The sequence below is a fragment of the Achroia grisella genome, unplaced genomic scaffold, assembly GCF_030625045.1.
Source record: "Achroia grisella isolate CSIRO2021 unplaced genomic scaffold, CSIRO_AGI_Agris_v1 utg1173, whole genome shotgun sequence".
Lineage (NCBI taxonomy): Eukaryota > Metazoa > Arthropoda > Insecta > Lepidoptera > Pyralidae > Achroia > Achroia grisella.
Genome location: NW_026712589.1, coordinates 1,992,945 through 2,012,725, shown reverse-complemented (window position 1 = coordinate 2,012,725; position 19,781 = coordinate 1,992,945). Strand labels below are relative to the sequence as shown.

The following is a 19,781-nucleotide window of genomic DNA, read 5'->3' as shown; positions in this document are numbered from 1 at the left end:
ACAACTAGTATTTATAGACGTCTATGTCTAACATTAAACGAAGATCCCGTACATGAACAACTATTACTATGCACAGTATTATCAGTGTTATGTATTGTAAGATTTGTAAGCTTTTCTACAAAAACATTATTATCGTTAATTCTATTCTTATTTATTCGACGACCTCGGTGGTCTAGCGGTCTAACACGCCGCTTTACGTCCGATGGTCGCAGGTTCGATTCCTCGCACGGCACAAACATTTGTATTCACGAGTATGATTGTTTGTATCGTTCTGGGTGTTTTCTATGTGTAATATGTATGTATTTACGAAAAAAAAGTCTATGTACTTGTATCAGTTATCTAGTACCCGTAACACAAGCTTTAGGTAGTTTTACTTGGGACTAGAGGGCGCTGTGTGAATTGTCCTGAGATTATTATATATATATATATATATATTGTTAGAGTGTTAGTGCACCAGCGAACTTCGTACTGCCTAACCGTTAATGAATATCACTCTTGCAGTGCACTTAAATAACAGTGTGACTGATTGACCGACTGATCTGTAACAATCTGCAATGATCAAGACCAATAGATATGACACTGACAATCATTATATGTTCCCGATATTTATGTTTATTAATAGATCGAGTCTATCTATAAATAGAAATAGAAATAATCATTATTCATATGAACTTGAGTATAACCAGTTTTGGACAGTTATATAATATATTTATTTCACTGTACCTATCCCTCATTTAATAATAATAATAATAATATATTTTATTGACACCAATTTAAGTAGTTACAGTTATTCTCCTTATAAACTATTACATTTTTGTTAAATACGAATCATACATATAATTTACCAGTAGCATCTATACTAGGCCGAGCCTGTATCATAGATACTACCTTCTTCCAGCGACAAATAGGTAAAAATTAAAATGTTGCAATTGCGATTTGAAAATGATAATAACAATAATAATCACCATCATCATCATTCATCATTTTTACTCGCAATGATAGGGTGGAAAGGGGATTGTTAGTAATGTGGACTGATGATCTCATTGCTAGCAATGTACCATGTCAGGTTGACCGGCGGTTCCCTCTGGAAACCATCGTGATAAATTACTGGTGAATTTGTCACGATGTGCTAACTGACCTGACCTCATGCTCATCTTATCATCCTCCACTGGTCCCCGCCAGCGTAAACCGTTAGCGCAGGTGGGTGCACCATTCCATTATATTATAATACCCGCAATGATAAGTTCATTACCCCATCAAAGGGAGATATATATTATATATTTAGTATATATGTATATATATAAATATAATAACAATAATAACTACAGAAGTCCACTGTATTACTGTAGTACTGTGTACTGTAGGAAATTTTGAAACAGTCCTGCAAACAATATTTAAAAATACAATTGTGTGAACATGTGACTTGGTGATGTAAGCCCGTCCTTGTGATCACTATAAAATAACCGATATATGTATATTGTGAAACGGTGATAATAATAATAATCTCAGGACAATTCACACAACGCCATCTAGACCCAAGTTAAGCTAGCTAAAGCTAGTGTTATGGGTGCTAGATAACTGATACATATACATAGTTATATATTTTTTGTAAATACATAGATATTATACATAGAAAACACCCAGATCGATACAAACAATCATATTCATATGCATGAATACAAATGTTTATGCCGTGCGAGGATTCGAACCCGCGACCATCGGTCGTAAAGCGGTGTGCTAGACCGCTAGACCACTGAGGTCGTCATAATCAACACGAGAACTAGAAATAAACTTGCGTGTTGCTCTTTTAAAAAAATGTTTGTTCAGCATTACATATTTAGTACTAGCTGTACCGGCGATTTCGTCCGCATGGAATTTACCTTTATTTTTCTAAAATAAAAGTAGCCTAAGTTACTCCTTATTACATCAGCTACCTGCTAAATGTACTGTCAAAATAGGTCCAGCCATTTTAAATATTAGCCGGAACAAACAGAGAAAAAAAAAATAAAAAAGTGATATTTTGGTGTATGTACTGTATTTATATTCATATGCGTATAGTAAAAAAACGGTTATTTCAATGTTACAAACAGACGCTCTAATTCTATTTATACATATAGATAAAAAACATGAGATCTTGGGCCTCTGGATGTTGATAGTGGTATCACTGGTGTCACATGATAACGTGATGTCTGTTGGTCTGATGATTCATATACCAGCGACCATTTACCATTGGACTTACTTCGGACGTCAGCTGGTTTACCATTCTGGTAACATATAAAAAAAGAGTATCGCTGGTGTCTTACGGGCATGATAAAGTGTTATCTGTAGTGTTGTTAATGTATATAGGTAATATTTACCACTTACCATAAGGTCAGCTTGTTTGACCATTCTGGTAACATAAAAAAATATTCATTTTCTAAACAGTAATATATGTACAAGTGGATACTACTTTCATTACATTCATGTATGTTTTTTTTTTTGATTGATTAAAATTATTTAATCATTAAAAAAAAATTATTCACATTATAGATACACACACAAGGGACTGTAATAATAAGAACAAAAATATAAAACGTAAAAAGTGTAGTATATATTAAAATATGTAGTCTATCCAGCTGAGCAAATTAACTACATGATCTGGTTTGTTGATCTGGACTTTTATTGGCTAGTATCGGATGTAGTAATCCCTAATAAAAACAAATCAGAATATCTTTACTTATGTAGAATAGAATAGAAAATCATTTATTCAAATAAACTTACATTGAAGCACTTTTGAATAGTCATTACATTTGTTTAATCTACCGCTCATTCGGAAAGCTGTCTCATCACAAGAAGAACGAGCAAGAAACTTGCGTGTTGCTCTTTTAAATAATTTTATTACTACTTTACATTTTTAAGTTTAAGTGTGTGAATACAAACCACCAACTAGCACTAATTCAACATGTATCTATACATATACTCTTATGATATGTCAGATCTACCGCCATTTTGGAGTGTTTTCGAGCTAAGAAGAGTTGATTGGAAACTCCGTTCTTATATTTTTTCATTATATGGTGATAATTAAATACTTTTTCATTTTTGGAGAATATAGTGACCTAGTATATCGTAACTTCAGTGTTCAACTGAAGCACAGCTTACAAAGCAAGCTGCATGATAACTAAAACTGAAAATCAGCGCTGCAGTGACATGCTGCAGCACGAGATGAGTGGAGACCCTTACAGCTCAGCGCAATATTAGCTGTTAAGTTTTTCTATATTTTCAGTCTGTATGCTATGCTGAATATTGATAGAGATATTGAGTGGATTACATATATAGTAGTAAATATAATTTACTTTGGTTCCGATCGCAGTTGAACGTTACATACAAACTGTTACTTAGCAACAATACTTATTTTAAATGTGATAGGTTATACTTTTTCTACTTCAATCAATGTGCCTGATAAATATATGCTGAAAATGGTTATTATTATTCAGAGAGGCAGTAGGAGGTAACCATATGCACGTTTTTTACAAAACCTATCTTAATCTTAATTACAAGTTCTTAATATAAACATGTTCCACTATTATTTTAAAAAAATACGAGCTGAGTTTCTTGTCAGTTGTTCTCATCTCGATTACATTCCGAACTGACGGTAGATTTGACATATCATAACAGTCTGTAATAGACCTACATGAATAAAGATATTTTGAATTTGAATTTGAATTTTAATCACAAGTAATGACGTGGTAAGTCTTATGTTACAGAATGAGTAAGGAGTTGTGCCATAATATAACTAGTTACCTATTTAATAATTCAAAGTAGGTCTCAGGGTCGGTGCCGGATAGAGGCGAGTAGGTATGCCAAACAACGGATATCTATTTCGAGTGATTCTAGGTTCGATACAAGATATAAAGCTAGGGTGCTTTAGGAACCTAGACTAGCTGAAATTCGGTGCAAACTCTCGGGCCACACCTTCCCGTGCCATTGGTGTTGGGCGGCACCGCTCCACCAATGAGGAGGCGGCATACCCCACTCGCTAGATCTCTACATTACGTAGATTACGTTTTCCTCTATTATGAAAATAGTTTTTTTCCTAACAATTATGCCAGTGATGTTATTATTAAGAGTTACGCTGTAAGTAACCTTGAGTCGAGTACGGTAGTATTCTGAATACAAATTATTTATGTGTTTGTCTATGTTAGTTGGATTTTTTTTGGTAATTAGCGTCACCTTATTGAGGAGTGAGTGTTGGTAAGGTAGAGACGCCTACGCTATGTGCCACGCGACGCTACGGGCTGCCGTTCCGCGGGCTTGAATTCAAAGTTCGAAATCAGTCGGTCGACGATCGTCGCTTGCGCCGCGGCCTGTTACCTCAATTGTAGAGTTACTCGTATTCACGCGTACTGTAGCCGCCCGCCCAAAGATCGCGGTCTCATTTTAAATATTTACACACGAAAATTTTGTTTTAACAATTCATAATTAGTGATATACGAATTGATATTTAACTGGACATTTTGTATATATAGTTTTATCGTGAACATTTTGTGATTCTAAAGGATGCTCCCGGTTTTCAATTGAAAATCACACAAGAAGTAAACTGAAATAAGCATCATCGTAAAATAAAAAGTGGGTGAGTAATAGTTAAAGTTGGAGTTAACTGTAAATTCAGGAATGGGTGTTAAAGAGCCCGTTAAATATTTTACGAGCTGGTTCAGCGACATTATTGCATTGTAAAACAATCAATTTTGACTAATAAAACAAGTTTGTTTGTTAAATGTAGGTAATAAATTCTTATTTTGAGAGGTTTATATTTATTGAAATAATACACTATTTTTTCTTCGTTTTTAATTTCTTTTACATAAAACGCAACTTCCACGGAAGATAGTATTATTTCTATTAACTATAAACTTTGCTTATTTTTTATAAACACAATTTCGAAAATTACCGATTATGTCTTTGTATCAGAACCATGTTTGTAATATGGCGAATAAGATAAAAACTTTCTATATGCGTGTATATATATAAACTTGCAAAACATAACTTTTTATTATATAATTTAGACATACAATGTATAAATTATATATATAATAAATTAAGTTAGATTAAACGAATACATTGTTATTTTATGACAATTCGGAACATTATATTACATTAAATAAAAAAAATAACCCTTAATATTAACATGGACGGTCAAGAACGATTTTATTCATGCATATCATTTTATTAATACATCAATCAAAAACTTTGAACTCATTTTTACGAACAATGCGCAGCTGTATGAGTATGAAATTTTGCAAACTTATAGTTTATATATCTATGTTTATATTACTTATAGTTCATATGCAGAATATTTATTTTAAACTAGCTGTACACGCGACTTCGTCCGTGGAATATACTGAAACAAAATTTGCCCAAGTTACTCCTTATTACATCAGCTACCTGCCAATAAAATCCCGTCAGAATCGATCCGGCCATTTCAGTGATTAGCCGAACAAACAGACAGACAGATAAACATTGTAGAAAATGTTATTTTGATGTACAGATGTACCGTATTTCTATTCATATGCATGTAGTATGAAACGGTTATTTCAACATTACAAACAGACACTCCAATTTTATTTATATGTATAGATGAGGGTTCCAATTTAGTCATATTTTATTGTATAAATTGTATATTACTTTGTGTTGTGGTAAACTCTACCTCACAAATATATCTAAGATAATGCTATAAGTTATTTGCTTTTATTTGTTTGTTACGCTTTTATCCTACATCATCTCATATCAAATATAGTGTATAGTTATGTTGGTGACTACACACTATATTCGAGATTTATGTAACACCACCTGTGCCTGCGATTTCGTCCGCGTAGTATAGGAGAGTAAAAATTAATGAAAATGGGTAGATGCTAGAATAGACGTCTTTTATTATTATATTATATTATTATTATAAAATAATTATATTATTATATAATAGAGCGCAGTGACAGAAGTATTATAAAACAAAAAGTATATAAAGAACATTATATTTTGAATATGGATAAAAGAATATATAAAAACTGCCAGTGACTCTCATTGTAGGTCTAACAAGTAGAATAGTATAGAAAATCCTTTATTCAAATAAACTTAATTTAAGCACTTTTAAATAGTCAACAATTTTTTTTAAATCTACCGCTCATTCAGAAAGCTGTCTTATCACAAGAAGAATAAGCAAGAAACTTGTGTGTTGCTCTTAATACAATCCTTATAAGTTCACATTTTGCAAGTCGAAACGTGTGAATACAAACTACCAACGCACTAATTTATTTAGGGTCAAATATAAAAAGACAATAAGATTCAATCAGTACATATGACCTTATAGTATAAAGTATTTAATAATCTAACCAAAAACAGCTAATGAAAAAAGTTGCATCGTTCTAATTCCAAAAATGTTACTTCCATACATTATTTTATCCCATATAACAGTAGCTTCCTTACTCAGGGTTTAGATGGTAACATTAAAATCTATTTACATATTTGAAAACAACTACCACAATCTGTAACAGATAATAATAATAATAATCTCAGGACAATTCACACAGCGCCATCTAGACCCAAGTTAGGCTAGCTAAAGCTTGTGATATGGGTACTAGACAACTGATACAAATACATAGAAAACACCCAGACCGAGACAAACAATCATACTCATGAATACAAATGCTTGTGCCGTGCGAGGATCGAACCCGCGACCATTGGACGTAAAGCGGTGTGCTAGACCGCAAGTCATAATTCGCCGACTTTTACCTCTGTAATATAGAACGTAACTGTATGTAAATAAGTGTCATATTATACATATTGGTTATGTTACCATAATAATTTATTTCTCATGGTCAGAACACCTGAGTCTACTTCTTCATTGGATCCTATAACGAAATTGGATACATACGCGGCATTCATCTATAATACTTATGTAAGGAATTTATTGTTTTAATATCTAGTGCAGAGTTGTATAAATCTATGCAGCTGACTGTATTACGAACAAATGTATACCAAAACAAAACGTGCTAAAGAAATGAAAACAACGAGAAGGAATATAAGAAATAAAAATCTTTGTGATATTATAAACGCGAAAGTTTGTGACCATGGATGGATGTTTCTTACTTTTTTTTGCCATCGGCAACATCCACCATTGCTTCTCAATACATCTACGAAAATATTATGTATACCAGGAAGAACATTAACAGTTTTAAAAAATTTGGTTATTACACTAATAAATAGAAATAGAAATAATCTTTATTCAAATAAAATGCTTACGTAATGTCAACAAACTAGTTTTACCTAAGTGCCGTTTGACGAAAGTTAGTAATTCATTTTATGGAAATTGCGTAAGGTTTTACAACAAACTCCCATAGTCTGTACTTAATTTGCCAGAAAAAAATTCAAATGTGTTATAAAATATTTTCTCGTAAAAAAGCTTATTATAAAATTGAAGAATTTATAAATGACAATAATGTTTTTGTAGAAAATATCTAACTTAAAATTCATAGCGCTGACAATGTTATCTGATTGAACAGAGATTGAGTGCGTAGCGGTTTCTATGTTGATTGTCGCATGCCTAATCCTTGTTAAATATAAGTAAATCAATATTTATTTAAAAGAGCAACACAAAAGTTTTTTGCTCATTCTTCTTGTGATGACTCTGCATTCTGAATGAGCGGTAGTATAAAAAGACTTGACTATTCAAAAGTGCTTATATTAAGTTTATTTGAATAAAGATTATTTCTATTTCTATTTCAAGGTACTATAGCTAGTAGTAGTAATAAAAGTTTTTATGCATAAGTCTTCACGGGACGATTTAAAAAGAATTTCTATTATTAATTACATCGTGCAACAATAGTTTTTCATACAGATAGAAGGAAAATCGGTAGCTTACTACTCGTGGTATACAATACTATATAATTTTCGATTGTCAGGTAGAATATTACTAATACTTATAATATATATATATTTATATATTATACTAATTTATATATTATATATAAATTAGTTTCTAAGTATGTATTAAAATATGGATGGATTATTGTTACTCTTTCAGACAGAAACTACTGAACGGATTTCGACGAAACTGAACAGTAATATAGCTTATATATCAGAGTAACATATAGGATATAATTTAAAAAGATATTGTGTGTGTTGGGCGAAATATAACGATAAATGTCAAGTATGATGCAGGCTAAGTTACGAGGGTCAGCTAGTACAAGATAATTACATACCTATCAAATGTTAATAACGAGTTAAATAGTGTCGAGAGAGTTCAAAGATTAAAGCCTAAAGGGTATGCAATAAGATATGGCTAAACGGCCTCGGTGATCTATCGGTTGTGCACTGCGCTTGACTTCCGATTGTCGCGGGTTGAATCTTCGCACCATACAAACATTTCTATTTATGAGTATGATTGTTTGTATTACTTATAAATCCACTCAACCTACGTACCCACTGTACGCAGGTAGTAGTAGGTAGTTCTGATTGATGTATACTAATTTATATATAAAGAAATAAAATAATTTATTAAACACAGAAAGAAAAATATAATGCCACTTTTTACAAATAATCTGAGGAACGAACTATCAAAATTTTATAAACATATTACTTTTAAATATAAAAAAAATAACAAAAGAGGTTTCACAACAATATAGAAGGAATTAAGTAACTAAATCTAAAACTCACAGTGCGTGAGATGGTCCAGTTATTTTTTCCAATGCCACAAAAACATGTGTCGGTCACAATTTTTGCGATTTTTATTGAGTCGTAAATTATTAAGATAAGTGAGTAGATGGCGATAACTTTTTTGTACAGATATTTGACCGTTAGGAAATGTGACACAAATGTATGTAGTATGGTGATATACTATACTAACAGACCCGTCCACGCGTTGCTGTGGCTAAGGTACTTGAATAAAATAATATTGCGACTATAAATTGAGAAGTAAGCTATCATATCTTTCGAGTTGGATCAATCTAAAATTGCACAATGTGCAAATCAAATTTGCAATCGGTTCAGTAGTTTAGAAGGCCATCGCGGACAAACAACGTGACACGTAATTTATATATATAATATTGAAATAAATAATATAATTTCCAGAATTATGTTCTTTTGTTTTAAGTTTCTCGTACTATATATGGATGAACGTTTGTACGAAACTTTGTCAATTTCAAACCGATCGGGCTGAGACTTTGCATGCATAAAGCTACTATGACGTAGGCATCCCTTAAGAAGGATTTTGATGAATTCCACCCGTAAGAGGATAAAATAACGCGAGCGAAGCCGCGGGCAAAAGCTAGTCGTATAATAAACGCAAAAGCTTGTGGGTATCGATGAATAGTTGGGTATTAGTTTTTTTGCGCAAAATCTACTGAACGTATTTTGTTGAAACTTTACAGTAAAATAGCTTATACTTCAGAATAACACACAGGCAACATTCACGCGGCTGACACCGCGGGCACAGCTAGTATTCTACATACTAGGTTACCTGCGCAATTTCGTCTGCATTACTCTTAACTAATTTACATGATATCTTTTTAAATTGTAGCCTATGTGTTGCCTTGTATAAACTATATTACTGTAAAGTTTCGTCAAAATCCGTATAGTAGTTTTTGAGTGAAAAAGTAACAAATATCTATGCACACTCACAAACGTTTATAATATACAAATCAAATAAAATCAAATCCAAATATCTTTATTTATGTAGGTCTATTACTTTCATGATATGTTAAATCTACAGTCAGTTCGTAGTACTTTCAATCTGAGAAGAACTGACAAGAAACTCAACCCTTTTCTTTTTAAACGAGCTAGTACATGATTACCATATTATTAAGATTCCATATTTAAGTTAAAGTTCTATAATAGAAGCATGCGTATAATACTGTTAGAATAATTTTACCGGACAAAGAATTAGTCTAGCCATTCAAAGAGGAAACGCTGCTAGTATCTTCTGAACATTGCCTAAAGGGACTCCTTTTAAAAAAATATAATATAACCTATAAAAATATATTTTGTAAGGTTTTTAATTGTAGGTTCTTAGTTTTATAAAATATTATAATTTGACAGCCTCGGTGATCTAGCGGTCTAGCACACCGTTTTACGTCCAATAGTCGGGGGTTCACTTCCTCGCACGGCACAAAAATTTGTATTCGTGAGTATGATTGTTTGTATCGGTCTGGGTATTTTCTATGTATAATATATATGTATTTATGAAAATAAATATCTATGTATTTGTATCAGTTGTCTAGAACCCTAGCTTAGCTAGCATAACTTGGGTCTAGATGGCGCTGTGTGAATTGTCCTGAGATGTCCTGAGATGATTATTAAAATAAGTTATTCAGTTTGAACTAAAACATTATTTTTCATGTTACGGTAATACTGTTTATGTCTTTGTTCCCAGTGTCCAGCAGCCCAGATGGCATCAGTCTTGATGATGACTGCAATGGTAGCGTTACAGGACTGACTCCACGCTCACTTCCTGAGACCTTCGACATGAACGATATCCCTTTAAATACGTACAGTGTGGACACACGCAGAATGCAGCTATACTCACATCCACACGTCCATCCGGCGGTGAGTCGATTTTTATTTATTTATTTAAATTCAATGCAATCAATACAAAATATAGTAAAGTACATTTGGCGGACTTAACACTATGCATAAAATACACACAGCTGTCCCGGCAAACGTTGTTTTGACATATAAATTAAAATCGCTAGTAAAAAATCCGAGTTGTCCTAAATAGTAATAAAATGAAAATAAAATATTATGTCGAAAAAATAAAACTATGTATATTTTGGGGTGGATATCTCTTACCACTTAGGGGTATAAAAAATAGATAGTAGCCGATTCTCAGACCTACTGAATATGCATGTAAAATTTCATAAAAATTTCACAGTTTCAGAGGAGTATGGTAACTAACATTGTGACACGAGAATTTTATATATAAGATCTATATATATATACTTTTTTTTATACGTTCATTATACGTATAATTAAAAAAATCACGGGATTTTGCCATGTTTTAGTCTTTTTCAGTCGTTCACTCTTGACAGAGTGGTCGTGGCTTTTATGATGGTATATCTTCATTGTACTACTTCATTGAGCTACAGAGCTCGCAATTTTTCTCTAAGTAAATCTAAGTTTTAGTTTTACTACTTAGATTGGAATAAACTACTCGAAGTTTTCTCTAAAGACTACAACATGTGTTTTTCGTGATATATTAAGGATACTTAGACGTTGGCAACGCGCATCAGCTCTCGTGTTTCAGACGTCTATAGGCTACGGTAACCATTTACCATAAGGTAAACCGTATGTTTAATTACCTCATTCGTGGTATAAATAATTGCAAACAGCCTAATGGTACATATCAACTATATATTAAACAAATAATTGAAACTGACTTTAGGGAAATATTTTTTATGTATAGTCTACTCAAATCTACCGCAGATACTAAATTCTAGAACTTAATAAAGTAATAATTATACTATTATTGTTTTGTTTAATTCCGCTATTATTACCATGTGTGATATCATAAATACACTTGTTCGGTAAAATCGTAACTCAAGAACGGCAGCTGTTTGTGAGAACTGCTCTCTTCAGGTTACGGCTAAAAAAACAAAAATCAATTGTTCCTGTAGGATATTTTAGACTCTTGTGAATGTCAAGTTTGTATATTAATATTTTCCCTACCGTCCAGTTCAGTATATAGATTCAATTGAGGGGAACTGGCAAGAAACTCGAATGAATTTCTTATTTTTAAAAGCCAACTTATTTACATTGTGTACCTATTTTTTTTTCGGACTACACTAATACTGTTATATGCCGCAGCTGGCCTTTATAGCTTCACCGGACGATAGGGGGCGAGTGCAGATGGCACTCCAAACCCGCGGAAGGACTTATGGAACGGCTGAAGGCCAACTCCTGCCTGACGGATACGACTTTACTCTGAGGGCACCACTAGGGGTCCGAACCTCGGCTCAGGCCATCGTAATTCCAATCCCGTTGGAACTGGTCGGGGCTCGATTGGGGTTTTATATACGTGTCTCTGTCTAATATTAAATGAAAATCCCGTAGATGAATGACTATAGTCTATTTACATTTTATACTTATAGTATATATGGTCTAACTCTTAAATCAACAAAATAAACTTAAATCCCATGCAAGAACTACTATTGCCATGCACGTTTGTCATTTCTAATAACAATATCCGATTATAAAATGTTAGAACTTATTACAGATCCATGACGCTCGAACATATAGGTCATACTGTAATCTGTTTTTGTTGACAGTAACACTGCGTAGTTGTATCTAAACACGTTGCAGTACACATGATGGAAATCTGATTAATATTGGAGGAGAAAGTTTATTAAATATCTTTACGACTGTATTCGCACATGGGATGGTTAGAGGCATTCTCAACTGAAATTTTTGTGAATAGAATAGAATAGAAAATCATTTATTCAAATAAACTTAATTCAAGCACTTTCGAATAGTCATAACAATTTTTTTTTTATCTACCGCTCGTTCGGAAATCTGTCGCGTCACAAGAAGAACGAGCAAGAAACTTGTGTGTTGCTCTTTTCAACAATCCTTGTAAGTTTACATTTACAAGTCTAAACGTGTGAATACCAACCAGCACTAATTTATTTGGGCCAAATATACAATAAGATTAAATTAGTCGTAGTGATAAGAGCAGTCCCTACAAGCAACACTCGTTCACGAGTATGACGGATGAGCCAGCCATCACTGCGCTCGACCATATTTTAGAGAGCACAATGAGTCATCTGAAACTATGGGCAGATGACTCTATGTGTTTATATTAATGGTATCATTCATGCAGGGAGCGCATTATTTTTTATATAACGTAGGTGGCAAACAAGCATACAGTCTGATGGTAAATGGTCACCGTAGCCACACCATTAGAAACACCAGGGGTGTCACCAGTGGTGTAGCTACCTAGGGTCTAGGCCGGGCAGTGCCCCCGAGCCCTGAAGTGTAGGGTGCCCTTGAACCCTTAACATAAAATCTCGATTAAATAGAACTTTTGAGAATTTCTCCCATTTTCAAAATAAATAATGCAGGTTGCAACCCGACTTTTATCATGGCAACTCAGTTGAGAGAAATTCCAAAGTTATACCTTCTTAATTCCCCTAAATTCTAATTGTGGGTTGGCAGTGTCCCTTTACATCGTAACAACATAAATAGAATATAATTTATTCACTCATACACAAGAATAATGATATATTATTTAAAAAACAACAAAACACTTCACAAAATATAGTCAATGTGGACCACAACTCACTGGTCTCACTCACTCATAATGCTGGAAACATACTTTACAGAGCTGAGTCTCAGTGGTAAAATTAAAAAAAAAAGTCCAAATATAACAGTGCAACAGAACTAAAATAATTCTAAGACACGAAAACCTAACCTAAGTCAATTGTGTCCTTTTATTTATAATATTATTGTACAATAAAGTATTACAAACAAAAACCTTTTCGAAATCATTTATTCTACGCGCGAAGCTCAGCAATGAGAACACCCCTTGTTTTTCAAGTGTGCACAGGATATGGTAGTTATTTACCATCAGACAAGGCGGATGCGTATTTGCCACTATTTTTGTATAAAATTAAGTGCCGATCAAATTGAAAATTCGATTTAAAGGAATTTATTCTTTTAATAGAAAATTTAACTAAACTTAATAGGCAATTTATTTAATAATTTGCGAATGTAAATTTACCTAATAATAATGAGAAATATAAAATGTATAAAAAAACACCAATATTTTAAAGACTGTATTTATTCATTATTGTCATTACGTAGTATAAAACAAAGTAGCTGTCACTGTCTGTCCGTCACTATATATGTTTAAATCTTTAAAACTACGCAACGGATTTTGAAGCGGTTTTTTTTTAATAGAGAGAGTGATTCAAGAGGTAGATTTAGATATAATACATGTACACCCGTGCGAAGCCTGGCGAGTAGCTAGTTTAATTATAAACTACAAAGGAACTGAAAAGTTTCTTGCTCTACTTAACTGAATCTTAAATTCCCAGTAAATGATACAATAGACTATTAAATAATGATCATTACATCAAGTTCATTTATCTAAATACTATTACTTTTTCTATAGAAATAAGTAAGTTAATTTAATTACCTACATTCAAGGAATGCACACTGAAATGGAAATATAAATATCTGGTAAGTTATATAAATGTTGGGTAATTTATATTTACTAAGAATAGACCTGTAATAAATACATTTGAAGATAATAAAAATATCGACAATAAAATAAATAAACATTGAAGTGTGAGAGGAGACAATAGAAATGATATTAAGGTAGTAAACAAGTTAAACGTTAGGTTACGTTAGGGTACCAATTCAATTTCAACCCTGTTCAAATGAAACTTTACTCAATTTTGATGATGAATGATGATTATGAACATGATGAAAACTCTTGATTGTGCTTATCACAGAAAAAAATAATCATTTAGATAGATAGATAAATGCTTTATTACAGGCACAGCATACATGAGGTACATGATGGAGATATTCAGTGGATTATATACAGTAGCAAATATTATTCTCGATCTGATTCAGTTACACGTTACATATCAACTGTTACTAAGCGACACGATTACTTATTTTAAATATGAAGTGTGTGAGACTTTTTCTTCTTAAATCATGCCTAATATAGTCCTTTAATCCATTAAATATAAGACACTCTACAACTCTACATTTAAATATCATAAAACAATAAAAGAACGTTCTTTAATATAACAATTTTCATTTCCTTCTTCCTCATTCCAGTTATTTGTGGTCGGCCTAATATGGTTGTCCCTTCCATTTGTCTCTGTTCGCAGTCATTTCGTTATTTACTTTATTTTTTATATCATCTTTCATACGGTCCATTCATCTCTTTTTCGGTCTTCTTATACGCTTATTACTGTCCACATTCATATGTAACACCTTCCTTAAAATATTGCCTTATATTCTGTATCTTTCTCGGCCTTCTCCAGCCCTTATAACCGTCCACATGCTTATGGAACACCTTTCTTAAAATATTACCTTATATTCTTTATCTTTCTCGGCCTTCTCCAGTCCTTATAACCGTCCACTTTCATATGTAACACCTTCCTTAAAATATTGCCTTATATTCTTTATCTTTCTCGGCCTTCTCCAGCCCTTATAACCGTCCACATTCATATGTAACACCTTCCTTAAAATATTACCTTATATTCTTTATCTTTCTCGGCCTTCTTCTGGCCTTATAACCGCCCACATCATATGTAACACGTTCCTTAAAATAATTACATTCTTTATCTTTCTGGGCCTTCTCCTGCCCTTATAACCGTCCACATTCATATGTAACACCTTCCTTAAAATATTACCTTACATTCTTTATCTTTCTCGGCCTTCTTCTGGCCTTATAACCGTGCACATTCATATGTAAATGCCTTAAAATATTATATTAGATTCTTTATTATGTTTGTTAATATAAATAACAAAGCGTAATATTCATGCATATCTTATTTCGGTACAGGCGCAGCATTAAATTGTATTTTATCACATAATCGACAATTAATATACTTGTAAGTACATCTTGTATCACTTACTTATCTTAATATTGAGTATTTAAAAAGGTGTTAGTAAACATAATTATTAAAAGTTTAACTCATTACACATGATTACGAATAAACATACAAGTTTATTTGTAAATAAATCATATTTTCTTAAGCTAATTAATTTATTAATAATTACTATATGCTAGTCAATAGTAGGCATGACGTTGAGGAGTTGGCTATCGCGCCACACTACTGCTATCTATATGTTCGTCACACTGCGTTACATCACTGACCTTGTTTGTTTGACTTTTATTCTTGCAAGTATATCGTGTGATTAAATGGTATATTAAAATATAATTAATCATATCAGTGTTCTGGGTTCATAGACTATATCTTATGATATGGACAACGGGTGATAGTAATAGACGTAGACTCTGATCTATCTGCTGAAGTATACGTTTATTTCAATCAGTTTTCAAATATTACTTTTATTGACGTGGTTTAGCACATGTCTTTAATTTCGATGGTCGTGGGTTCAATTCTTCGCACGGTACAAACATGAGTATGATTGTTTGTTCTTTCGAGTGTTTTCTATGAATATTACATATGTATTTACTATAAAAAGGTATGTTTGTGTTCATATCAGTTGTCTAGTATACATAACACGAGATCTGCTTAGCTTGGGAATAGATGGCGCTGTGTTAATTGTCCAGGGATATGGTTATGTGTTATTCTGATGTATAAGTTATATTACTGTAAAGTTTAATCAAAATCTGGTAAATAGTTTTGTGTTGAAGAGTAACATCCATCTATCCATCCATACTGACAAACTTTCGCATATATAATATTAATATAATAACCTAACATGGACAATAAAGTCTTCGAGTGGCGACCACGGTCCGGAAAACGCAGCGTGGGAAGGCCTCCAGGAAGGTGGACCGACGATCTGGTCAATATCGCTGGAAGGCATTGGATGCGAACAGCGCAGGACCGATCGTCGTGGAGATCTTTAGGGGAGGCCTATGTCCAGCAGTGGACGTCTTCCGGACTGCGATGATGATGATGATCATGAACCATAATATGCAAATATTACATACTGCGTGTATCCAGTTCGAACAGTGCCTTTTTATACTGTCTAAATATATATAACTCAAATGTGACTGACATACTGATCTATCAACGCACAGCCCAAACCACTGGACGGTTCGGGCTGAAATTTGGCATGCAGGTTGATGTTATGACGTAGGCATCTGCTAAGAAAGGATTTTAATTAATTCTACCCCCAAGGGGATAAAATAGGGGATGAAAGTTTGTATGAAACTTTGTCAATTTTAAACCGATCGGTCTGAGACTTTGCATGCATAAAGCTACTATGACGTAGGTTTTCTCTAAGAAAGGATTTTGATAAATTCCACCCCTAAGGTTTTAAAAAAGGGGACGAAAATTTGTATAAATTTTCTTAGAATTTCGACTGATTGAACTGAAATTAAAAATTGGAGCTACTATGATGAAGACGTTCGCTTAAGTAGGATTTTGATAAATTGGGACAACCCCTATGACAGCTAGTTCTTCTATATATTTCTTTTAACAATATATTCACGACAATAATTCTAAATAAGGTAGATGGACATATTATATAATGGCCTATGAGTCTATTATAGAAGATTTATGGCGTAATGGTCCGTGAACAGCTTTTTTCGTGGCTGTATAGACCGATACGAGAGCGGCATGGCCTACCACAGGCCCGACAAGGGAAACTATCGGCAGTAGTCTGTCCTGAGCCGCCTAGGTGGCGCTTCCGTCTCTTGTCAGCAAGCCTTTGAAACCAGGCATCATCGCAAACCCTTCGACCCTCCATTACGCGTTTGCGCCATTCTGATCTATTGGCTGCGAGCTTTTCCCAGCCACGGTGGTCTATTTGAAATGTGGCCATGTCACGTTTGGCGCAATCCTTAAAGCGAAGCAAAGGCCTCCCTACATCTCTCTTTGCATTCGCTATTGTACCGAGCAGAACGCGTCGTGGTAAACGAGAGGGCTCCATTCTGTGCACGTGCCCTAGCCAACGCAGACGCTTCTGTTTAAGAAATGCAGTCAAGCTAGGCAGCTGTGCGATTTCTAGAATCCTCTCGTTGATTACCCTGTCACGCCACGAAATGCCCAAGCTCAAAATTTTGCGTAGACAACGCATGTAAAAAGTGTTTAATCGACTTTCTTGTTTTGCGTACGTTGTCCAGGTCTCGGCTCCATATAGGAGAATGCTTAGTATGGAAGCCTGAAAGACTACCATCGTGGTCTTGGTAGTCAGGTATTTGTTGTACCATACTCGCGTACTAAGCCTCCCAAACATAGTTGCCGCCTTGCCAATACGTGAGTTGATCTCGATCAATCGAGAGATTGTTTGACACGGTCGACCCTAAGTAGCAAAACCTGACAACTACCTCTAACAGCGTGCCATTCAAAGAAATTAAAGGCGGACATATTATCAATTGTAGTAAAAGAACACTACCTGCCATTCCTGGTGAATTTGTCAGGATGGGCCAACTGACCTGACCTCATACATTTCTTATCATCCTTCACACCAGTGAAGGCACCAGAGCACTAGCCCTGTCTGCATAAACTGTTAGCGTAGGCGGGTGCATCATCAATAAAAAACACTGTTAGCTATAATTCGATGGGTATTTGAATCCAAGTTAGTAAGCGGCAAGCTTAGCTTTGAATTTCATTTGGTTCCATATATATCTCCTTGAATACTTATAAAAAATCTGTAGAGAGGTCAATTCTGTACATGAAATATATTTCCAAAATAACTATCAGGAGGTGATTAGTGATCGATACTGATACCAAAAGTGCAATCAGTAAAATTTTCTGTCTGTCTGACTGTATGTTCGTAATAGAAACAAAAACTACTCGACGTATTTTACCGAAACTTGGTACAATTATTCTTCATACTCCTGGGCAGGTTATAGTATACTTTTCATCACGCTGCGATCAATAGGAGCAGAGCAGTGAAGGGAAATTTTAGGAAAACACATCAAAACCACTGAACCGTAAGGCCTTCCTCAAAGTTCAGTGGTTTTGATGTGTTTTCCTAACATTTCCCTTGCACATAGGCTGGCACAAATACCCTGGACATATGCTTATTTTACTAAAAACGACGGATACGCAGACGAAGTCGCAGGCAACAGCTAGTATAACATAAGTATATAAAACAAACGAAAGGAAACTTAGAGCATTAAAAACGGCCCAGAACTTGTTTTTGAGAAAAATAAAGAGCATGACAGAACATGAACATGGCAGGATATGGGCTACATATTTTACGAAAAACGACGGAAATGCAGACGAAGTCGCACGCAACAGCTAGTGTTACAATAAATTATAGACATACAGAAAAGGAGAGTATTCATAGCAGAGCTAAATCTATTCTTACATTAAATTTAACACTATCTTATTAATATTATAAACGCGAAAGTTTGGGACTATGAATGGATGTTTGTTACTCTGTCACGCAAAACTATTGAACGGATTTAGAGTTATCAGAATATTATAAAATCATAAAATTCATAGCGCTGACAATGTTATCTGATTGAACAGAGATTAAGTGCGTAGCGAAAAAATAAATATATATCTATGTATTTGTATCAGTTGTCTAGTACCCATAACACAAACTTTAGCTAGCTTAACTTGGGTCTAGATGGCGCTGTGTGAATTGTCCTGTGGTTATTATTATTATATTTAATTAACAACAAGGATTAGGCACGCGAAAATCAACATAGAAACCGCTACGCACTTAATCTCTATTCAATCAGATAACATTGTCAGCGCTATGAATTTTAAGTTAGATATTTTCTACAAAAACATTATTATCATTTATAAATTCTTCAATTTTATAATAAGCTTTTTTTTTCAAAGAATTGAATTGAAAACTTCTTTTGAAAACATTTGAATTTTAATCTTAAATTAATATTAAGGCTGAAATTCGACCATAAGTAATATTAAAACACCGGGTGCTGCTTATATGGACTGGTCTGCTCTAATCACTATGACTGATTTCCTCTTATTAATTGTTTAACCAGTCGGTTGTAGTCAGTATTTTTTCTATTTGAGTATTTAATTGAATTAGTGCTAATTGGTGGTTTGTATTTACACACTTAAACTTAAAAATCTAAACTAATAATAAAGTTATTTAAAAGAGCAACACACAAGTTTCCTGCTTATTCT

At 33.6% G+C, this 19,781-nt stretch overlaps 1 protein-coding gene across 2 annotated transcripts in view; it reads left to right on the top strand.

Annotated features, from left to right (window-relative positions):
* Positions 1 to 10,407: 10,407 nt before the first annotated feature.
* Positions 10,408 to 19,781, top strand: part of LOC131851122 (forkhead box protein L2-like) — a 64,337-nt gene continuing 54,963 nt past the window's right edge. For both annotated transcript variants that reach the window (XM_059201562.1, XM_059201556.1), the window contains exon 1: positions 10,408 to 10,569. In XM_059201562.1, coding sequence (XP_059057545.1) covers positions 10,489 to 10,569 — 81 coding nt within the window. In that variant the 5' untranslated portion in view covers positions 10,408 to 10,488. The remainder of the gene's footprint in view (positions 10,570 to 19,781) is intronic.